This window comes from Talpa occidentalis, unplaced genomic scaffold (assembly GCF_014898055.3).
Source record: "Talpa occidentalis isolate TD23 unplaced genomic scaffold, MPIMG_talOcc4v2.1 talOcc4.8, whole genome shotgun sequence".
Classification (NCBI taxonomy): Eukaryota; Metazoa; Chordata; class Mammalia; order Eulipotyphla; family Talpidae; genus Talpa; species Talpa occidentalis.
In genome coordinates this window covers 41,532,130-41,555,729 of record NW_023605194.1, presented here as the reverse complement: position 1 = coordinate 41,555,729, position 23,600 = coordinate 41,532,130, and the positions used below count along the sequence as shown (strand labels likewise).

The following is a 23,600-nucleotide window of genomic DNA, read 5'->3' as shown; positions in this document are numbered from 1 at the left end:
GGTGAGAGAATTCACCAGAGCCAGAGCGGGGAGCAGAGCAGGCAGAAGGACCGAAGTACACTGCTGAGGGGAGCAGCGGGCGGCAGGAGAGGTCTGCGCGCCATGTGGGACCCTCCTCTGGTGGCCGGGGAGCAGCCGGGGATCGAGCTGGCGCCACAGAGGCTGCGGGCAGCTTGGCAACCCAGCGCTCAACCGCTGCGCCACAGGGGAGGCCCTATTAATTATTATTAACAGGATAGTAGACATCATCCCTGGTTACATTTAACCCAAAAGCTGCATTTAAACCAAAAAATGGTTAACAGCATACTATTACTGAGAGCTTACTGTAGTGTCAGGCAACCTACATAACTTGTCTAATTCCATCTTCCTAAAAAAAGTACTAGATGAGCATTTAGTATTCTCTCCATTTTACAAATCAAGTTAGCTGAGGCAAAGATTTAACTACTCAAGCTGCGTAATGCAGAGTTCAAACTTGGAAGTTCAAAAGTATTATTATTGCCCTTTGCCAAAATAAGTTTTTCAAATTTCCTGACCAGCAAAGGTCAGGGGTGAGAACAGCCCTCAGACGTAAATCAATGGGGTCAGGGGTCAGCAGGAAGTAGCTACAGAACTCTAGATCAGAGGTCATTATGTTATAGGACAGGGAGAGGGGCAGCCCAAACCCCGCAAACCTGCCTATTCTAAATGGGTTCTGCCATCCGCCGCATCAACACAAAACATATGACACTTTAATGGGAAGGACCACCCTGTTACAATTAATATGTCACAGGCGGATAGAGCGGGAATTACTTAAAATAGTTTCACTTAACTTTTCTCAACTGCAGCTCAACTGGTGGGACCACAAGGTTACAAGGACATCTAAAAATATATATATATCGCAAATGCACATGAATCTGCGGAGTCTTTCAGGAGGCGGCCATGATAGATGGAAAGGCGCATGCGTGACATCCGGGTTCCTGAGCGTGTGCAGCTAGCAGACGTGGCAGAAGGAGTGTCCCGGCTCTGGAGCGTGGGGGTGGAACTTCCGTGGATGACGCGCCGACTCCCTCGGAACCGGAAGTGGAGCCTGGGAGCCTTGACGTTAGGAACGAAGTCGAACCTGGATCTGGAGCCGGGTGAGGAGGGGCTTCGGGAGACTGGTGGGTAGGAAAGCAGAGAGGCCCGGGTATTACTGGCCAGATCGGGGTCCGACCTGAAAAGGAAGGGAGGAGCCGGGAGGCGGTCCCCGGGAGAGACCCTTAACTAACGCATCCTCAACCCTGGATCAGTCCTAGACCCTCCCTCTCTCCTCCCGGCCCAGATTCCGGCTCCTGCTTCCTGCCCCGAGCTTGTTGAAGGGCGCAGGACACTCGATCTCCAGGTTCAATGTACCGGGTCTCTATTTCTTCGGGGCCCGAGAAGCTGGTTTTGCTTTTCGATCTTTATCCCCGTCTCTCCCAGCCTCCACGGCTGGACGGCTTTGCGAGTACTAGGAAGCTTGCCCCGCCCCCTGGGTTGTCACCCTTGACTGTCCGTTCAGAATGGAGTGGAGACTTGAGCTCGACTCCAGACTCGTGTTGGACTCCAGATTCTTGCGTGTGTATGAGAGAAGTATTTCCTGGAGAAGCTCTTTTCCTCCGCTCCCCCGCATTGATTTTAGCAAGTAGACCTCTGTCAAACTTAGTGTTGTGACCGGTGCGAGGTTTAGGATTCAAAAGAACAGCTCCTTAGATAGCTTTGAGTTTAGAGTTTTGGTTCATGAGCAGCTCAGCTTTTCCATAGTCAAGATGGCCCTTCCCAGTGAGGAGAGAGGCCCATTGTTTGACTCAGAGGCGTGAGCTGTCCAGCTTCCTGGGAACCTTCTTGCTTTGGGGGTAGTTGGACTGATAAGTTGTTTAGAGTAGGTATGATCAGATAGCCTTGGAAAGGCTCTCCAATTGATTCTTCTATCACTTTGCAAGTTTGTGGTGATTTTAACTTTGATGGTGGCATAGATTTATGACAAGCATCGAAGAAGCAGGAAGGAGATTTGGAGAAGTGCATGGGTGTTTGGAGTACTCATAGTCTCTGTGTTTAAAGGAAAAGGTGAACTTTTTCCCCATGAAATGTAACTTGGCCACTGATCTTTGAACTGTTTCTCAGGTTATTGTGAGAAGTTTTTGTGTCTGACCAGTGTCAGTTCTATTCTAGTACTGTGCTAAAGTTTTCAGGTATCCTTTACCTATAGTGATTTCAATTCTTCTAAGGTACATACACTCTTGGTGGGAAAACTAGGGATGGAGTAGCATTTAGATGTTGGCCATTTAGCTAAAGAATGTCATTTGTCTAATTAGTCACTCTTCAAATTTTTTTTGAGTGGAGGGAAATTAGTGGATTGAAAATAACTAACACATTAGCTGGTTTTAAGTGTTTATTGAATGAATGGATGCTAGAGTGAATCAACAAAAAGTGGGAACATTGTTTTGTTTACCTATAATAACAGTAGTTCATCAGCCACAGGACTCTTTCTGTGACTGGACACTAGAAATCATACCACTAGGGAATGGAGGCTGCTGTTTCATTCCATTTAGCCTATCAAGTTGAAATTTATACCCCCTTGGCAGTAACGGGTTCAGAGTAACAAAATCCTTACTCTGAGGAGGTGATCTGCTACTGACTAGAGCAGAAAATTACAGAGATCCTGGCTAGTGTGGGAATGTTTAGACTTATCACTGCTTGATAGAGTCCTTTTTTATCTCTACTTCCTACCCTGAGTAGTCGTTTAGAAAATTGCTTTTGGCTAATTTCTCTCCCACTCTCATCTAATAGGTGCGACCAAGTCGGGGATGCTCTCATAATGAATGTCAACCAGTCAGCTCCACCTGTGCCGCCGTTTGGGCAGTCCCAACCTGTCTACCCAGGGTATCATCAATCCAGCTTTGGTGGACAACCAGGATCTACAGTACCCCCCATCCCCTATGGCACCTACAATGGCCCAGTACCCGGATATCAGCAAGCACCTCCCCCAGGTATGTTTCCAAGTTTCCTTTGAGCTAAGAATGGGACTCAGTAGAGTCTCCAGGTTAGGTTATATTGCCCTACCTGAGTTACCTAGAGAGCTGGGGTGATCGGGATTGAGGAACATGAATCTGGCTGTCACTGAGAATTTTGTGGATAGTTTATTCTTCCCTGTGTTTACATAAGGTGACTGTATTTCTGCCTGAAGACATCTAGCGGGAGCCTTCCAGATTCGATGTTAGTTCACTTCCTGTGGTTGCCACCCTGTGCAGCCTCACCTGACTGCATTGTTCATAGCTGGATGGAAGGGTTGTGGTCATAGTTCCTCCAGAGCCTGTGGCCAGGATTGAATAATCCCTGTTGATCTAAGTCTCCCTGAAATCATTGTTTGTCTTGTTATTGATAATGCTTCTCATTGAACTGATGGTTCTATTTATAAATGGCTCTGGACATGGGGAGCTAGTTCATGGAGGAAGAGTATGGAGCTTGAGTGCCCAATATTTGATGACTCTTGTATCTTTCTGCTGATATCATTTGTTTTTCTTTTCTTTAGGTTTTTTTTTTTTTTCCCCTCACTTCTTAGATGCTCTGTAATATCAGGGCAATAAGATAAGACTAATCTGGTACTGCCTTAGGGTCAGTGTTGTTTAGCTTTTATGTTACTTTTCAAGAAAAGCAGCCAGTATTCTACATATTATCCTTAAAGGCTTTTTAGGAAATAGCAATAGATCTTTGGTTAAGCTAGTTGATGACTTAGAGTATGCCAAGTGTTTTATGCTCTTTAAGGGAGTAAATTCCATAAAGGGTTATGGGAAAATGAATACACCAAGCAGGTATAGGTAAGATTTGGGAAATGACCAAAGTATTATTTTAATTATAACTTTGAAAAATATTCGTGATATGGTAAGAGTAGGTCTCAGGTCTCGGGTTGAGATTTGGGCTGGACCTAGTTCACCTCTGATTTATCAAGTCCTAGTATATTAAGGTAGAATTTGGTATTGCCTCAAGAAGAAGTTATGTTTTAGAAAGGAAAACATATTTGGTCCTCTGATGGCTAGTGAGCAGTTTCAGGTTAATCATGATCCTGTAGGCAGGTTCTATATTGTCTGCTCTCTACTGAGGGTAGAGGAAAGAAGAACAATAGTTTGAAAAGGGATCAGCAACTTTTCCAGAGTTATGTGCCAAATAACTAATTGCTTTCTTCCTTTATTTCACGTGGGAAGGATAGTTGGGGGCAGTAGAAGTAGCTATGATGGTAGCCCTGATGAGTGGAAAAGATGGAGTGAAACTTTTCTAAAGATATAGGTGGCTGCACTAATGGGCCACACTCTTCTGACTAAACTACTGGCAGATACAAAGTCTCTAACCTATGGGAACACTCTGGTGCCACAGGGAACATCCACACTTAGACATGGATGAAAAGAAGATCATTAGGATAAGTAGAATTCTAGTATGAAGAAGAGATAGGTAGAACAGGCTTCTCAAGAGATGCCTTTCTTTACAGTCTAGTTCAGGATTTTACTTGGTCATCTTTTGTGGCTTTCTCATATATGCTCCAAGTTTCTGAGATAGGATTCTTTCCGTAAAAGAACTGACATTTTTGTCTAGGGTGAGAACATTAGACTGCCCTGAATTGAGTGATAGTGTATGGTGATCACAAAAGGCATACCCTAGCATACTGTCTGGGAGAATAAAGGCTCTCTGGCTGGGCATTCATGTTCAGAATCTGCTGTAGCTAGAGTTGTGTGTTGATGGTGTTCTTGTGGTATTGCGCCAATGAATGTCTGAGTTTATTGATGCTTGGTCTGTTTTCTTGCTCAGAGTGGAGGAGAAAGTTATTTCCCAATCACTTAATTTCTGTCCTTTACCCTCAGGTATGTCAAGAGCCCCACCTTCTTCAGGGGCACCTCCAGCCTCGACAGTACAGGCCCCTTGTGGTCAGGCTGCATATGGCCAGATTGGCCAAGGAGATATACAGAATGGGCCAAGCTCCACTGTTCAGATGCAGAGGTAGGTGCCTGGGTCAACCTAAAATTGGTTTGATGAAACTAGAATGATTAGGAATGAATGAGGGTCTATCTCCTTTCCTTTTTCTTCTTTGCCATTCTCTTAGCTTCCCTTCTCTCTTCCAGGTTGTAGGTGCTTCTTATGGCCACTTTATGGATTTTTTTTTCCCCCAAGAAATAAACTAGTGAGGTTTATTTTCTCAGCACAGACTATTGCCTGAGGATGAATTAGTATCATTTGTAAGTTACAGAAATATGTTTGGCCATCATGACAAAAATACTTTGGAAACAAGAAATTCTAGGGAGGACAGTCTGATGATAACTTTTCCTGGAAAGATTGCTGCTGGGATGTCAACCACTGCCCTACTCTTCAATTCAGACAAAGAGAGCCATTACTGAAAAAAGATATTTCCAGTCAAGACTGAGAGTTTACCATGTATAGATAGATCCTGGTTAAAAAAAAACTAACGGGGTGGGCCTCCCCGGTGGCACAGGGATTAAAGACACAGCATGCGTTTGATCCCCAGCTGACTAGGGAGCAACTCATATGTTGCAACAGACCTCTCCTGTCTTGTGTACTGCTCCCCTCAGCAGTGTATTTCAGTCAATTTGCCTGTTCTCCCCACTTTCTCTGGTGAATCCTCTCACTGCCCCGCATCTCTGGTCTACACCCCAGTTCTTGTGTGCATAAATAAATATTAAAAAAAATAACAGGGCCTCCCCGGTGGTGCAGGGGTTACAGTCTCAGCACTATCAAGCTATCACCAGCCACTGTAGCATGAATTAGATCCCTGGCTAAGGAGCTAACCCACATGACACAGCAGACCTCTCCTGTCTCGTCCACTGCTCCCTTCAGCAGTGCATTTCAGAAGATCCACCTGTTCTGCTCCCCACTCTGTCTCTGGTGAATCCTCTCACCTCCCTCCCCCCATACCTTTGGCCTACATCCCAGCTCTTATATGCATAAATAAATAAAATAAATCTTTCAAACAACAAAAACTAATGGATAAACTATGGAAAAAAAGAAAAACGAACCACAAAGGATTTTTAAAGAGAGAGGAAAAAAACTAAAGTATTTTTACCAATTCTTTTATAATGTTTGGCTAAAAGAGGAGGAAAAGTTTGGGGGTGGGAGACAGTGAGATTTTAAAACAATTTTATTTGGTTGGATTTTTAAAAATCACCTTTATTGAGCTCTGTTTCATATACCATGCAATTCACTCATTTGAAGTATACAATTCAGTGGTTTTAGTATATTCAGAGATATGTGAACATACATATTTTAGAACTACAAGAAGAAACATTGTATATTTTAGCTACATAAGGCCCCCTTTTTGTAGTAGTTATTCCTTCAATCCCCCACTCTTCCAGCCGTAAACAACTAGTAATATATTTTTTGAACCTAGATTTCTCTATACTGGACTTTCATGTGAATAGAATCATATACTATGTGATATTTTGAAACTTTTTTTTTTTTTTAAGATTGATTTATTTATTTATTTATGCAAGCACTGGGTACAGTCAGAAGCGCGGGAGGGTGAGAGAATTCACCAGAGCCAGAGCAGGGAGCAGAGCAGGCAGAAGGACCGAAGTACACTGCTGAGGGGAGCAGCGGGCGGCAGGAGAGGTCTGTGCGCCATGTGGGACCATCCTCTGGTGGCTGGGAAGCAGCCGGGAATCGAACCAGTGCTGCAGAGGCTGCGGGCAGCTTCGCAACCCAGCGCTCAACTGCTGCGCCACTGGGGAGACCCCTTTTTGAAACTTTTTTTAAAAAGATTTTATTTTATTTTTATGTAGATGAACTGGGGTACAGGCCAGAGGTGCCGGGGGAGGGGCGGTCGCTGAGAGGATTCACCAGGGATAGAGTAGGGAGCAGAACAGGCAGATTGACTGAAATACACAGCTAAGGGGAGCAGCATGCAAGACAGGAGTGGTCTGCTGCATCATACATGGGTAGCTCCCTGGCCAGGGATCAAAGTCAGACCTTGGTGGTGATGGCACTGAGACTAACCCCTTTTCCACCAGGGAGTCCCCCTGAAACTGACTTCTTTCTCTTAGCGTAACATTCATCTATGTTGTAGCATGTATCAGTATTTTATTCTTTTTTTAATGACAAAATAATATTTCATTGTATAGCTATCATATTGAGTTTTGTTTATCCATTTACATGTTAATGGACGTTTAAATTGTTTCCACCATAGTTGGATATTTTTTGAAATGTTTGTATGTTTTGAGAAGGCATTGGAAAGACAAGTCCCAGAATGGAAAAAGATATTTACACATAAAATAGATATACACGTATAAAATAGTATCTGGGACATATAATAGTATGTTACTAATCAGTAAGAAATAAGAACAGTATGATACTAATCAATCAATCCATTGAAAAAGTAATGGAAAAAAAACCTAGATTTTTTTTTTTTCTTCACTTTGCATGAATAAATTCTTTATATAGGGCCTCCCCGGTGGCGCAGCGGTTGAGCGCTGGGTTGCGAAGCTGCCCGCGGCCTCTGCAGCGCCGGTTCAATCCCCGGCTGCTCCCGGCCACCGGAGGAGGGTCCCGCATGGCGCGCAGACCTCTCCTGCCGCCCGCTGCTCCCCTCAGCAGTGTACTTCGCTTCTGCCTGCTCTGCTCCTCGCTCTGGCTCTGGTGAATTCTCTCACCCTCCCGCGCTTCTGACTGTACCCAGTGCATGTATAAACAAGCAAACAAACAAATAAATAAATAAAAACATGCCTCTATAAAAAAAAAAAAAAATGTTAATAAATTCTTTATATAAATGGGGCATAGGCCAGAGGCGTATGGGGCAAGAGGATTTACCAGAGACAGAGTGGGAAACAGAACAGGCAGAAATACACAGTAGTATCATGCTCAACCTCTGTGCCACCAGTGAGGCCCTGGCCCTGTAACTTTATTTGCTAATCAGTGATTAGTTTTCATCGACATTGACTGTCTGTAGATTTTTGAAAGTTGTGACAGGCACATAGGTAACCAGTGTATACAGCTTGTTTGGCGAATCTTCATCCTCATTACGTTTCCTGGACAACCGTACATGGATACGATAGGGGACATTCCTTATTCCCTTGGCCCAGACAGCTTTGTTGAGCCTGGTGTCAATGCGTACATCTGGAGTGCCCATTTCCTTCATTGAAAATTTCCGGATCTCTTTGAGTGCTCTAGGGGCATGCTTCTTGAAGCCAATTCCATGGATGCACTTGTGAATGTTGATCGGTATTCTCTGGTAACTACCTCGTTGATGGCAGAACGGCCCTTCTTCTTCTCGCCACCCTTCTTTGCGGGAGCCATCCTGCCAGGCCAGAACATTGAAAGAAAACCTAGATGTTTTATAAAAAGATCTGTTCATGACCAAAGAACATAACAAAATGCTGTTCAAACTCATAAGGAAAGAAAAAAGTACAAGTTACAAACCACAAAATTCTCCTACATCTCCGTCAGATTGGCAACATTAAAGTTCTGACAACATGCTGAAGATATCAGAGGATAATTGGGCCTCCCCGGTGGCGCAGCGGTTGAGCGCTGGGTTGCGAAGCTGCCCACAGCCTTTGCGGTGCCGGTTCGATCCCCGGCTGCTCACCGACCACCGGAGGAGGATCCCACATGGCGCGCAGACCTCTCCTGCCGCCCGCTGCTCCCCTCAGCAGTGTACCTTGGTCCTTCTGCCTGCTCTGCTCCCCGCTCTGGCTCTGGTGAATTCTCTCACCTTCCCGCGCTTCTGAGTGTACCCAGTGCATGTATAAACAAACAAACAAATAAAACAAATAAATAATAATAATAAAAAAAATGCCTCTATAAAAAAAAATTAAAAAAAAAAAGATATCAGAGGATAATTATCAGAGACTCTTATCCACCGGTGGCCAGAAGCAAATTGTACAACTCTTTTGGGAAAATGATTTGAAATTACTTATTAAAATGAAAAATATGTGTGGGCCTCCCCGGTGGCGCAGCGGTTGAGCGCTGGGTTGCGAAGCTGCCCGCGGCCTCTGCGGCGCCGGTTCGATCCCTGGCTGCTCCCTGGCCACCAGAGGAGGGTCCCACATGGCGCGCAGACCTCTCCTGCCGCCCGCTGCTCCCCTCAGCAGTGTACTTCGGTCCTTCTGCCTGCTCTGCTCCCTGCTCTGGCTCTGGTGAATTCTCTCACCCTCCCGTGCTTCTGACTGTACCCAACGCATGTATAAAAAAAAAAAAAACAAAAAAAAACAAAAACAAACAAACAAATAAATAAATAAAACATGCCTCTATTAAAAAAAAAAAATGAAAAATATGTGTACCCTATAACCTGGTAATTTCACTCAGGAAAATTCATGTATATATAAACATTAAATATATGTGTATTCTCAGCAGCACTGTAAAAACAAAAATTAATAAAAAACCCAAAGGATCTTCCTGGTGGCACAGCAGGTTGAGCGAAGTGCTGTGAAGCTGTCTGCAGCCTCTGAAGCATGGGTTTGATCGCAGCAGGCCAGGGAGATACCCACATGGTGCGGCAGACCTCTCCTGTCTCGCCCACTGCTCCCCTCAGCTGTGTACTTCAGTCCTTCTGCCTGTTCTGCTCCCTGCTCTGTCTCTGGTGAATTCTCTCACCCTCCCGCACCTCTGGCCTGTACCCCAGTGCTTGTATAAATAAATAAATCTTTTAAAAAAAAAATATTTATTTATACAAGCACTGGGTACAGTCAGAAGCGTGGGAGGGTGAGAAGATTCACCAGAGCCAGAGCGGGGAACAGAACAGGCAGAGTGATGAAATACATTGTTGAGGGGAGCAGTGGGCGCAACAGGAGAGGTCTGCGCACCATGTGAGACCCTCACTAGTGACCGGGGATCGAACTGGCGCTGCAGAGGCTGCGGGCAGCTTCACAGCCCAGCGCTCAACCCCTGCGCCACTAGGGGAGGCCCTAATAAAAAAAATCTTGAAAAAAAAAACAACAAATATCTATCTACATTAAATGTTTAATTAAATCATATCATGTTTATTTAGTAGAATAACATTTAATGATGAAAGATACTGTTATATGCACAGTATCGATGAATTTTTATAAACATATGGTAGAACATATGAAGTACAACCCAAAGAGTATGTATGAGATGTTTCTGTTTACAAATGTTTAAAAAAACTGTTTTAAATATACTTTAAAAACTGACCAAAATATGGCGTCCCTGGTGGAACAAGGGATTAAGACGCAACCTATGAAGCTGTCAGCAGCCACTGCATCACGACTTCGATCCCCAGCCAGGAGCTACACACATGGCACAGCAGACCTTTCCTGACTCGCCTGCTGCTCCCCTCAGCAGTGTATTTCAGTTAATGTGCTTGTTCTGTTCCCTACTCTCTCTCTGGTGAATCCTCTTACCCACTGCACCTCTGGCATAAATCTTAAAAAAAAAAAAAAAAAGACCAAAATAATAAACTACTAATTACCTAGTAGTGACCAAAAAAAGCAGTAAGTATAAATCAGAATTACACTGCAATAGGCTACTGTTTGGAAGAATCTGATTCATACCTGAAATCCTAGAAGAAGCTTATTATGTATAATAACCTATGTTGTAGTTTTCTGCAGTAATATCACTATCATAGTGCAGTTGCTAGTTAGTATGCAATGTTATTGGAGTGATTTTGTACTTTTATTTAAATATGCCATCTGATACTATGGGAGCATCCAGTGCCACTACCCAAGTAACAAGGCTTTGCTACATAGACCCAACTGGAAGGAACTTGATTATGTCTTGCTTGTCTGTCTTTTTCTGGGTAGGTTAACATTATTTTTCTGATTAGTAGAGAATGCCAAACTCAGCTGACCCGCTCCTCTGAGCTTACAGATTTTTCTAACACCTTGCCCAGGATAAAGTAATAAATACTTTGGTTTTAAAGTCAAACAATCAGTGTATTTGTTTGATTTTGCATTAAGTGACTGTCATATTATACTTCTGTGTACCTTCCCTTTGAATACCTTTAGGACGTCTGATCTTGAAACTTCTGGTTACAAACCTGAGGTGGTTTGTCAACAAAGGATTGAGACAGAGGAGGTAATCATCTAACCAGCAGAGTAAATAATATTTGATCTGAGAGTACTTGGCATGTATTCGTGGCATGAGCCTAATGATAAACAAGATTTGCCATGAATAGTCACAATGTAGAGTATCAGGAATATAATTTATCCACAAATATACAAAAATTTGATGCCATAGAAGATCCCGGGATGAGAGTAAAAGGCTGCAAAACCAATATAGTTTCCTTTATGATTTGGAGTGCCTGCCAGCTTTGAAGGAAATCCCAATCCACTAGTCACCTCTGCCTACCTTCTCTTCACAGGCCCCCTGGGTCTCAGTCATTTGGATCAGTCCCATTGGCCCCTGTGGCCAGCCAACCAGCTGTGCTTCAGCCATATGGCCCTCCCCCAACAAGTGCACAGGTGACTGCTCAGCTGGCCGGAATGCAGATCAGTGGTGCTGTGGCCCCAGGCCCTCCTCCCTCAGGGGTGGGTTATGGTGAGTAGCTATGACCACAGGAAAATCACTGTCCCCTTTTTAGAGGTATCAGGCTCTGGGGTTATACCTGAACCCCTTTTGTTTCTTGCGCCTCTGAGTCCCAGAAGATGGGATGCTCATTCCTACCCCTTCTTATATGGAAAGAAAAAGTGTTTTACTGAACAAGGAGGCAGAATGACTGGGGTTCTTGACTTTACCTCTTTTATTTCTCAGGCCCACCAACATCACTGGCCTCAGCCTCAGGAAGTTTCCCTAACTCTGGTCTGTATGGATCCTATCCTCAGGGCCAGGCTCTTCCCCTTAGCCAGGCCCAGGGTCATCCTGGGGCCCAGCCTCCCCAGCGATCTGTCCCACCACAGTCCTCCAGCTTCGCACCTCCAACTTCAGGGGGTCCTCGGATGCCTTCAATGACTGGTCCACTCCTACCTGGCCAGAGCTTTGGGGGTCCACCAATAAGCCAGCCCAACCATGTGTCTTCACAACCTACTCAAGCTCTTCCTTCTGACACCCAGATGTCTGGGCCCCCAGGACCACCACCACCTATGCACTCCTCCCCACAGCCAGGCTATCAGCTGCAACAAAATGGTGAGTTTTTCCAAAGGTCTGTTTAGGAGCTAAAGACTTTAGGTAGTCAGATGTTTGTTTTTGTTTGCTTTTGGTATTGATTGCTGACTGGTAAACTAGATGGACAGCTTCAGAGTATTATTACTAAGATATCGTGCTATCAGGCATTCTTTTTTCTTGTAAGGATAGTGTGGTCTTTCCATGGTCATTATGGAATCACATAATTTCACATTTATGGGAATCTAGTCATTTCTAGGAGGCCTTAAGAATAACTGGGAGGAGGGTCTCCCTGGTGGTGCAAGGAGTTAGGATGCAGCACTGTGAAGCTATCTGCAGCCACTGCAGCACGAGTTCGATCCCTGGCCAGGGAGCTGCCCACATGGTGCAGCAGACCTCTCCTGTCTCGCCCGCTGATGCCCTCAGCAGTGTAATTTGGTCAGTCCTCCTGTTCTGTTCCCTACTCTGTCTCTGGTGAATCCTCTCACCCCCCACACCGCTGGCCGAACCCCTCTTCTTGTATGCATAAATAAATATATCTTTAAAAAAAAAAAAAAAGAATAACTGGGAGGAGATTGTGAATTTATCATATTTGTACTCTTGTTTTCCAGGTTCCTTTGGACCAGGCAGGGGCCCTCAGCCTAATTATGGAAGTCCCTACCCTGCAGCACCATCTTTTGGCAGTCAGCCTGGGCCTCCTCAACCACTGCCTCCTAAACGCCTGGACCCTGATGCCATCCCAAGCCCTGTAAGTGGATACTTATTTGGTCCTGGGGAAGGAACTTATGGGTGCCAGATAAGTGAGTCAACCTGGATGAGATGTTTGGCTAATATTGTCTGATTATTTTCCTTTTTCATTCATCAATCAGTAGTTTTAGAACCGAGATATACTTTTAGACTTTTTGAACTGGAACTTGAGGCCCTAGAAGTCTTTTGGGGACACTTTTACTCCATAGCTAGGTAAGAAAAGAAGGGAAGCCAGTGACTACTAGGATCAGTGGAGCTCTGGGTGGAATTCTAATTTTTGTCACTATTGGACATAGCATGGTAACCTCTGCCTTTCTATGAAGTAGTGGCTGGGTCCAGGTCTTGTCCTCTTAAATCTAGTAGAAGAGCTCTAATGGGTAGAGCCAGTGGGAATTCTCCAATGTTAGGTGTCAAGAGAACAAAAACCTCACTGGTTTCTCTCTGCCCCTACTTGGATGATATTTTAGGAAGACTCCTCTTATACTTTTGTTTGCTAGGCTCCTGCTATGTGGTAGGGGAAAAGTGATCTAAGTTTACATGGGCAAAATGGGGGAACTACTTCTCCTAGGAAGAGAGGAATTTCACCCTTGAAGCCAACAGGATTCTCAGGCCTTTCTTTATCATACTTGGAATAGAGGCTGGGACTGTGCTCCCAATTTGGGGCTACTTTATAGTTCTGTCTGCAACATTTGCTATGTCAGTTACCTCACCATGCTTAGCCATTGTCATATTCCATTCTGTTCTTTTCCCTCTTCCTTTGGGGAATTACCATGGTGAGGGACCCTGTTAGCAAAGAGGGACCCAAGAAGATTAAACAGCCCCTCCTTCCTTTTCCCTCCTTCAGTGAGAAGGGAAGTCTGGTTGGATGTGAGAGGAGGTTTCTTTCAGCATAACAATAGTCCTTAGATACGGGAGGTTTGGCCTTTTGGAAGGAGCATCCTTCTACTTCCTTCTTCAGATTTCTTTTCTTTCTTTCTTTTTTTTTTGTGGGACCCCGCTGGCGGCTGGGGAATGAACCGGCGCTGCAGAGTCTGGCGGGCAGCCTCGCAGCACAGCGCTCAACTGCTGTGCCACCAGGGGAGGCCCCCTTCTTAAGATTTCTTCCATCCAGCCCCTCCTGTAGAACTCCTGTTTGCCCCTTTCCTTATCTTTCTACATATGGTTTAAGCCATTAAAGCCTCTGTGTTGGATCAGAAATTTCTGATCTAGAGGAGGCCTGATTTCAGCAGTATGAGCTGGGCTCCCAGCTGTTCATAGCTAATTCATCAGGGTTGAGAGAAGTAACATCTGCTTCTTGTTCTTTTGTCTCCCTCCGTGTATTTCCCTGCTGCCTTTATTATTAAAACACTAAAAGCAACTCAATGAGCTGCCTCCTCAGCAGAAAACCAGGCACAGAATAGACCCTGATGCCATTCCTAGTCCAGTAAGTGCAGGGGGTGGGTGTGTGTGTGCGTGTCATCCCTGTGCTAGTGCCACCCATGCATGCCTGTAACCCCATTTTCACCTCATCCACCATGTCCATCCCTCTCCATCCTCTTCCCTTAGTCCTTCTAGACCCATGCTTTACAAACTAGAAGGATGTGCATGCTTCAAGTCACCATGTAATGAAGAACTAGCAAGCTGTTAGCAGCAACTTAAATATGGGGTGGTAGAGGTCAGGCTCTAAGGGGGGACATGTTAAGCTTTGGTTTTAGTTTTGCTGGCTCTTCCAGGAGCCTGCATGTGACATGTATTGGAACAGGAAAAAAGTTCAACAATAGATTCCCCTTGGGTTTGATTTGTCTACAGCTTGTTGTGGAGAAACATTTCTACAAGTTTGGAATACTTGCATTTCTTATAGGGGAAGAGATTGCTGGTTTGGGAGAATATGGGCCACTTTTGCATCTGGGGAGAATCTGTTTCACTCTGATATGTTTCTAAGCTTAAACTTTTTCTGCTATATTATGTGAAGTCTTATTCTCCCTTTACTTTTTCCCGTTTTACTAAACCCATCTTGAAGTAACTGACCACAAGCCATCAGCCTGCACAAAGATCTGATTACAAGCTTTGCAAAATCTTTTGCAAAGACTTCCCTTGTTGGATCTGTGGAAGTGTGAGGGACTGAGGATTGGGTTATAAGGATTGAGTACTTATCCTCTTCTCCCATATTTACACACTGATGCTTACCTGACAATAAGGCAGCATCTGCTTCCTCACCTTACCTAATCATTTTTGGCTGTTTAATCCTTTCCTCACCCTTTCCCTTCTACTTCCATTGAGTGTAGAGTCATTCCAGGTAGATTCATTTTTACATGGTACCTGTTGTCTGTTTTTCTGCTCTGACTTAGAATGTGTCTTGGGGAAGGGTGGGGAGGGGAAGGGCCAGTGGGGGAGGGGAATGGAATCTGATCTTGTTTGAAGGTTTGTTAGAGCTGGAGTTTTCCTAGGGGGAGGGGAAACAGGGTGATCACCATTGATTGGGTGTTGGAGTGATTCATAAAGAAGCTCATTCTCAGTGTGGCCTATCCAGCATTTTGCTGCTGAATGTAGAATGAAAAATTGGCAGTATAGCATTTTCTATGATCTCCAGAAGGTGAGCATACCTGGTACATGAAGTATTTCTTGTAAATTTTTAGTTTCTGTACTGCAGCTCCAGCATTTTTCCTGGTTCTCTGGGACCTGGTATTTCCGTGTTTTTTTTTGTTTGTTTTTGTTTTGTTTTTTTTTTGTCATCTCACTCATTTCACTTCTTCCCTGCAGATTCAGGTTATTGAGGATGACAGGAACAACCGGGGTTCAGAGCCATTTGTTACTGGAGTACGGGGCCAGGTGCCACCCTTAGTTACCACCAACTTCCTGGTGAAAGACCAAGGTGAGAAGGGCATTAACTCCTCTCTCTGGGGCTTTTTTCTACAAGATATCAGGTTGCAGATGGGGCTTTTGTCAGCCTTTAATCAGAGACGAGTTCCTTATTGGCCTTAGTGGGAAAGTCACCATTAGCTCTAGCATTTGTGGGGTTGTGGGATGGATCAGCAATGAATAGCTGGCATCTGGAGGAATTCTGCTATCTGACTCAGGTCTCCTACCTCCTCTTTTAGGGAATGCAAGTCCCCGATACATCCGATGCACATCCTATAATATCCCTTGCACATCTGACATGGCTAAGCAGGCTCAGGTGCCCCTGGCAGCTGTCATCAAACCCCTGGCAAGACTGCCCCCAGAGGAGGTGAGTCAGGGAAAGGGCTAGAGTCTAACATAAGGGACGGAGGGAAAGGGATAAGGCTTCTTCCTAGATGTGATTCTGGCAGTCACAATGGAAGAAGTCTTGATCAGGTGGGAGGGAAAGGTATCTTCAATAACTTTATTCCAGGGTGCATGCCTGAAAGGGGAGGAAGTAGGAATGAGAGCAAAAACCCAAGAAATTATGGATGGTAGCAGGGTCCATAGGGAGAATAAACAATATGAAAAAAGGCAGGACCAACTTGTAGGGGAGGAAATGGATGGGTGCAGGAATCTCTCATAGCATGGTTATCTTAAGATAATTAGAAGCAGGGCCTCCCTGTTGGCCTAGGGGTTAAGTCTCAGCACTACCACTGCGATGGCCCTCCCGCCACAAAGGGGCCTGAGTTGGATCCTCAGCCAGGGTGCTAACCCACATGGCACAGCAGACCTCTCCTGTCTCACCCACTGCTCCCCTTAGCAGTGTATTTCAGTGGATCTGCCTGATCTGCTCCCCACTCTGTCTCGGGTGAATCCTCTCAATCCTTGCACCTCTGGCCTATACCCTAATTCTTCTATGCAAAAATAAATTAAATAAAAGTCTTTAAAAAAAAGATAATTAGAAGCACATCTTTCTGTTTTTTTCCTATGTACTATCCTATCATTCCATGTAAGTTAGTGTTGCTAAAAAACCATATAAGAAAAAAAGATAGGATCCAGTGGTCCTTCCATTACCTGGTTTGGGCTCTGATCTGTCCCCCAAATATCTTAAGGCAGCATGAAAAGAGAGATAGACAGCTCCCCTGGCAGGCCTTGATAGGATACTTTCATATTCATGCCAGTTTATCAAACTTCAGGTAAATTTCTCTATTTCTCTATAACTGGAGGCTCAAGTCTCACTTTTACATCCTGCTTTTCTCTCTGCCTTGCTCTCTCTTTTTCTCGTTCTCTCTTCTTGGGTCTCAGTGGGGTTGATTGGACACTTGGTTACTGATCTCTTCCCTATGGGATGACATCTGCCTGGGATATCAGTAGGTATCATAGTAACTCAGGGATGGGGAAGACAAATATCATAGATACTTGACTGGGGAGGGAAGCAGGAATCAAGATTCCTAGGGCAAGAGAGTAGGGGATTGAAGATAAAGCCAGAAATGAGACTCCTAGGTAGACTTTGATCTTCTCATATATGCCCATGGCAGCCCAAATGTGGTAGAGTTTTACTGTACTAGTTCTATTTTTAAGAAGTGGAATGCTGGAGATGAGGCGTAAGGAGAGGGAACTCTAGAATTTAAACTTTCGAGGACTTCCTGTGACCATTATCTTTATCATTTGTCCTCATTCCTCTTCATTTTACTCCATCCCCAGCAAAATATTTGAGCCATAACCTTCTCCCTCCAGGTTGTTCCTCCTTACCTATTTCCACATGTTTCAACCCACCATTGTGTCCCTATATGTCTGAGTCCCTCCCCTTTGCTCCTTAGGCTTCACCGTATCTCGTCGACCATGGGGAATCTGGCCCCTTGCGCTGCAATCGCTGCAAAGCATACATGTGCCCCTTCATGCAGTTCATTGAGGGAGGGAGGCGCTTCCAGTGCTGCTTTTGCAGCTGTATCAATGATGGTATGTTCACATAAGCTGGGGTTAGGGGGGACGATTTATATTATATCTTAATTATTCTCCTTCTAGTGAGAAAGATGAGGTCTGTTGGCAGGGTTACATATGGGTGGGGCAGAGTAAGCTCAGCCAGGGTCAGACTTACTAAGATTGAGACTGGACTTTTGAGTAACACACTGCCATACTTCCTACAGTTCCCCCCCAGTATTTTCAACATCTGGATCATACCGGCAAACGTGTGGATGCCTATGACCGTCCTGAGCTATCCCTGGGCTCTTATGAATTTTTGGCCACTGTAGATTACTGCAAGGTGAGGGAAGGTAGCATGGGAAGGAGCAGCGGGTGGAGGATAATGAGACAGCTAAGAATTGCTGTGATCATTTCCCTCACCCCTTGGTTGTACCTTTTCATACTGAATTCTCTCTAGTCAACTTGCCTATTTACCAATATCCCTCTCCCCCCAACATTTCCTTTCTTTGCAGAACAATAAGTTCCCTAGCCCTCCTGCCTTTATCTTCATGATTGACGTCTCCTACAATGCCATCAGGAGTGGTCTTGTTAGGCTCCTCTGTGAGGAGCTCAAATCACTGTTAGACTTTCTACCTAGGTGAGAGTTATGGAGCCAAGGTGCTTCCTTTGGAAAATGATAGTTGGGGGAAGGTCTGGGTTGATTTAGCAGATGGAGGCTAATGTCATTCATTTGTGGGTGGTAAGGAAGGTGGCAAATCTTGGTAACAGTTGTCACCTTCTGCAGGGATGGCAGGGCAGAAGAGTCAGCAATCCGTGTTGGCTTTGTCACCTATAATAAGGTGCTCCACTTCTACAATGTGAAGAGCTCACTGGCCCAGCCACAGATGATGGTTGTATCTGATGTGGCTGATATGTTTGTGCCACTGCTAGATGGCTTCCTGGTCAATGTCAATGAGTCTCGGGCAGTCATCACAAGGTAAGAGCTAGATTATGGGGATGAAGTAGGGTGGGGTGGGTATAAACATGGAAAGCCAGAGAATTGATCAGCAGGGTCAGCAGATGGACAGGGGTTATATATGCCTCAGGAATTTTCAGAGGGGGCCAAGTGATTCTTCAGATAGTTGAGGACTAAGAAATCTGGATGGCAGTTTTGACTTCCTCCCAATACTTACCTCCTCAGCTTATTGGATCAGATTCCAGAAATGTTTGCAGACACAAGGGAGACAGAGACAGTATTTGCCCCAGTTATCCAGGCGGGAATGGAGGCTCTGAAGGTAAGACTGGTGTCCCTGAAACCTCCTCATTTCCCTGTGAACATCATGTCCCCTGCGATATAACCTGTTTGTTTCTTCAGTGATTATTGACTCTCCAGTGAGTCAGCCTGACATAGTTGGCACTGAATAAATGACAAGAGATGAATGAATAATGAATGAATAAAGGAAAGAATGAACAAGTAGTCCTCTCTTCTTTCCTAGGCTGCTGAGTGTGCAGGGAAGCTGTTTCTGTTCCACACCTCCCTGCCCATTGCAGAGGCCCCAGGGAAACTGAAGAACAGAGATGACAGGAAGTTGATCAACACAGACAAGGAGAAGGTGTGGGTTTGGGAGATGGGGGGTTGACTTTCTATTACAGAGGAAGGTGATGACTCTTAACAATGTCACAGTCTTAGCTTTCTTGAATGATGTCTGGGACTAGATACTGCACTTTCCTGTCACATCTGTGACTACTAGTCTACCACTCCTACACTCTTATCTCTTTTCGTTTTTAAGCTCTTAGTTAGACTTTCAGAAGTTCTGCTATTGCAAACTCTTACAAAGTAGATCTGAAGTCTTATACTTGAATATCCTGTATTACATATACAGTTCTTAAATTGGGTGGACCTGAGATAATTTCTTTCTATTCCTCCCCAGACTCTGTTCCAGCCTCAGACAGGTGCCTATCAGACACTGGCCAAAGAGTGTGTTGCCCAAGGCTGCTGTGTAGATCTCTTCCTCTTTCCAAACCAGTATGTGGATGTGGCTACACTCTCTGTGGTACCCCAGCTCACTGGTGGCTCCGTCTACAAATATGCCTGTTTCCAGGTATGGCATGGAATTCTGGATGGTGGGTAGAAGATGACTTGAGAATGTCTGCCTATGTACGGTGACTTTTCAGCTGTTCATTCATTAATAGAAACAGTATTGGAGGAGACGACCATGTAGTGGTCTTAGGAGCATGGGGCTTGAAATGGGTTGATATTCTGGCCCTACTACTTACGAACTACTTGACTTAGAATTGATTACTATATTATTCTCTTTTGATTCTTCATCTATAAAATGGGATTTTAATATTTATTAATTGGAATTAAATGATTATATGTAAAACATTTAATGTGGTATCTGGCACATAATAAGTGTTTAAAGGATATCATTAACATCAACATCATTGTTATCGTTGTCACCGTTATTATTACAATTCAACAGGCTTGTAAAGTGGTGGGTGTGGGCGTGCAGGGAGATTGCAGGATATTATGTTGTCAGTCATGTGACTCTGGGCCCGGGGGACCATAGGTGGACAATGACCAGGAACGGTTCTTGAGTGACCTACGTTGGGATGTACAGAAGGTCGTTGGCTTTGATGCTGTGATGCGGGTCCGGACAAGCACTGGTCAGTCCTACTTGGAGAAAAGCAGGTGGGGGGTCAAATCTGGGAGGGAGGCAAGTGGCACCTGTCATACCTTTAGCCCTGTCTGTGTCCATGTGATCTCAGGTATACGTGCTGTAGATTTCTTTGGGGCTTTCTACATGAGCAATACAACAGATGTGGAGCTGGCTGGGCTAGATGGGGACAAGACGGTGACTGTGGAGTTCAAGCATGATGATCGACTTAATGAAGAGAGTGGAGCCCTCCTGCAGGTGGCATATGGGAGGCAGGCTGGGGAGGAAGTATTTCACCACATATAAATAGGGAAGTGGGTGAGTGGTAAAAGGGCCTAGAAGAGGCTGGGAAAGGGATGACTGGTAAGGTCATGGGTAAGGGATGGCTGGTAAGGTACATGTCTTCTTGTTAATATAGGAGAGGGACAGTTATTCATAATGATTTGGTGAGGGAGGGGTGTGAGTTCCCCCCTTTCTCCCTTTTCCTAGTGTGCCCTGCTCTACACTAGCTGTGCAGGGCAACGACGGCTCCGCATCCACAACCTGGCTCTGAACTGCTGCACCCAGCTGGCTGATCTGTATCGAAACTGTGAGACTGACACACTCATCAACTACATGGCCAAGTTTGGTGAGGACAGAGGCAGGGAAGGGTGGGATTGGAGCTGAACGATCCAGTATAACTAACAATTCAGCATTCCTGGATAGGTGGGGTGGTGGTAAGGTACATGTCATGGGGAGATTGGCCATTGGCTGTGCTGTCTCCTTTCTTAACCAGCATACCGAGGGGTCCTCAACAGCCCTGTGAAGACTGTTCGTGATGCTCTTATCACCCAGTGTGCTCAGATCCTGGCCTGTTACAGAAAGAATTGTGCCAGTCCCTCCTCTGCAGGACAGGTGGGGCAAGCATATTGGAGGATTTATTATGTCAATTTTTTGCTTTTGGGAGGGATTTCTCATGATCATTGATTTTATTTTGATAACCACCTCAGCTGATTCTTCCTGAGTGTATGAAGCTACTTCCAGTTTACCTGAACTGTGTGTTGAAGAGTGATGTCCTGCAGCCTGGAGCTGAAGTCACTACTGATGACCGTGCCTATGTCCGACAGCTGGTTACCTCCATGGATGTGGCTGAGACAAATGTCTTCTTCTATCCTCGCCTCCTACCAATGGTGTGACTGAGGGTTGGAGTGTGAGACATTACACTGAGAAAGAGGCATCTTAAAAGGAGGGGGGGGCGGTTTATATGTGTCTCTCACTAGTTTGTTTTTACCTACATTATCTGATGTAATTTTTACACTGGGTTACTAAGAATCCAGAAGGGATGGTCTTTGGGACGTGGCTTTGTGAAATAGTGAGTGTATGGGGGGAGGAGGGTACAGTGGCAAATGTATCTTATGGTTCTTGGTAACCTCTTGTCCCCTTCCTTTTGTCTAGACAAAGTCTCCCATTGAGAACACCACTGAACCACCAGCAGTTCGAGCATCTGAAGAGCGTCTGAGCAATGGGGATATATACTTGCTGGAGAATGGGCTCAATCTCTTCCTCTGGGTGGGAGCAAGTGTCCAACAGGGTGTTGTCCAGAGCCTCTTCAGCGTCTCCTCCTTCAGTCAGATAACCAGTGGTTTGGTGAGAGCAAGGAGTCAAGGAGAATATGGGTGTGGAAATGTACTTTGTGATATGAGTAGGAGCCTCAAAGTTATGTGCTAGTTCCCTTAAATAGCAGGGAACATTTGGAGGTGGGAGAGAGGTTGCTGTCATTTATCCCAGGCTTCCAGGTTTCAGATGATGTATAAATCTGTGCTTCCCCTTCTTGACTGGACTTAGAGTACTTTACCATAAGGATAAATGAATTTTGTTTTCCAGAGTGTTCTGCCAGTTCTGGATAATCCACTGTCTAAGAAGGTGCGAGGCCTCATTGATAGTTTAAGGGCGCAGAGATCGCGGTATATGAAGGTAACACTGATCTGAACCCTGAATTTCTTACTCTGTCAAGTTCTTCCCTGGAAAGGGGGTTGGGAATAAGTGGATAATGGGACTTCAGGGTATCTTTAATTCCTTTTAGCCCTATCTCATGACCTTGTGTTCTGGCAACAGCTTATCGTGGTAAAACAGGAGGACAAGCTGGAGATGCTGTTCAAACACTTCCTGGTGGAAGACAAGAGCCTGAGTGGGGGAGCATCCTATGTGGACTTTCTCTGTCATATGCACAAAGAGATTCGGCAGCTACTGAGCTAGAGCACATGGGTAAATAGCATAGGGTCCCAGGCCAGCTTTCAGAAAGTACCCCAGGACAGCAGAGATTTCGGCACTGTTCCATATTTTATAAGTCATGTAAGCTGACCTCAGTCTCTTTGGGGGGAGGGGGATATATAAGGAGACACCTTCCTTCTGGGCTCAAGTATCCTACCAACTCTGTCATGTCCTGCTGATAGAAGGTGCCCCTGTCCCCTCACTTAACCCTCCTTTTCCTGCTAATCCTGTCGTAATGAATGTAGTTTTTCAGTTCACTGTATGATTCGGTGTTAGGGGATTTGGAGGCACCCAGATCCTGGCAATATTATGTGTTCCTTTGGACCAGCCTCCAAGAAGAGGGATAGGCAGGAAAGAGTGGGGATCCCAGGGGGGCTAATTCAGCTCAGTGTCATCAACAACTTCCTATATTAGGGATAAAACATACAGGTGCACAAGAGCTGGGGTACAGACCATAGGTGGTGGGGAGAAAAGTGGCCCGTTGGTTTTTCTTGTGCCTGGAAGTCAGCAGCCAAATCACAGTTACTGAGGGGTGTATGATTATCTTTCTCTTTGTTTCCACTGCTCTTTCTCTCTCCTGCAATGAGTGGTGATCACTCCATGGAGAGAGGCACATTGTCATAGATGAATGAATCTGGGAACTGAGATGCAAAGTATATTAACATCTGAAAGAGGTACCAGCCTCTTTTCCAGCTGGAGAGACCCCAACACTGGATGGTTCTGTAGGAAGCCTGGTCATCAACTTGCAATACCTCACAGAGCCAGCCCACACCCCACTCTGAGCTCCCATTGGAAACATGGCTTCTCCAAGCTAGGGGGTATTGGGGAGAGAGGCAGGGGCAAGTGGAGCTCTGTTCTCTCCTTCCTGGACACCACTCGGCTTTGGGATTGAGGGTGGCTGACAATTATCTTCCAACGCCAACTGGCTGGGGCCAGGACAAGGGCTAGGCTTGATGGTGGCCAGGCTTGCCTGCTCCCAGCCTGGGATGCCCCTCCTCTGGACCTCTCATTTCTCTTCATTGGTTTATTTTTCAATGCATCTTTAATTTGTAAAGAAATAAAATAAATTAAGATGTAATCACTGGCTTCCTTTTTACCAGCGACGTATCAATTTGCCTTCCAGTTCCTACAGCCAAG

At 45.2% G+C, this 23,600-nt stretch overlaps 1 protein-coding gene and 1 pseudogene across 4 annotated transcripts; one reads left to right on the top strand and one right to left on the bottom strand.

The window, feature by feature from the left end:
• Positions 1–1,029: 1,029 nt before the first annotated feature.
• SEC24C (SEC24 homolog C, COPII coat complex component) lies at positions 1,030–23,549 on the top strand. Of its 4 annotated transcripts, none has more exons than XM_037496978.2 (24): positions 1,030–1,115; positions 2,788–2,987; positions 4,851–4,986; positions 11,312–11,487; positions 11,701–12,072; positions 12,660–12,796; positions 14,150–14,218; positions 15,535–15,646; positions 15,873–16,000; positions 17,475–17,613; positions 17,802–17,917; positions 18,090–18,214; positions 18,362–18,553; positions 18,758–18,851; positions 19,053–19,169; positions 19,488–19,658; positions 20,127–20,223; positions 20,326–20,471; positions 20,703–20,841; positions 20,989–21,107; positions 21,203–21,382; positions 21,648–21,839; positions 22,077–22,166; positions 22,308–23,549. In XM_037496978.2, exons 2-24 carry the CDS (start codon positions 2,816–2,818, stop codon positions 22,446–22,448), a joined length of 3,360 nt encoding a protein of 1,119 aa, XP_037352875.1. In that variant the 5' UTR covers positions 1,030–1,115; positions 2,788–2,815; the 3' UTR covers positions 22,449–23,549. The 4 variants fall into 4 exon arrangements, with proteins under 4 accessions (XP_037352875.1, XP_037352878.1, XP_037352876.1 ...); XM_037496979.2 differs by having other exon boundaries at positions 1,109–1,139; XM_037496980.2 differs by lacking the exon at positions 1,030–1,115 and adding an exon at positions 1,227–1,360.
• On the bottom strand, positions 7,868–8,318 carry LOC119234188 (60S ribosomal protein L31-like; annotated as a pseudogene).
• Positions 23,550–23,600: the final 51 nt, after the last annotated feature.

Excerpts from the sequence above, each read along its gene's own strand:
- SEC24C (XM_037496978.2), top strand. The coding sequence starts at position 2,816 with ATGAATGTCAACCAGTCAGCTCCACCTGTGCCGCCGTTTGGGCAGTCC. Across the intron at positions 12,797-14,149 it reads CTGATGCCATCCCAAGCCCT|CAACTCAATGAGCTGCCTCC; the intron begins GTAAGTGGATAC and ends AAACACTAAAAG. Across the intron at positions 14,219-15,534 it reads CTGATGCCATTCCTAGTCCA|ATTCAGGTTATTGAGGATGA; the intron begins GTAAGTGCAGGG and ends TCTTCCCTGCAG.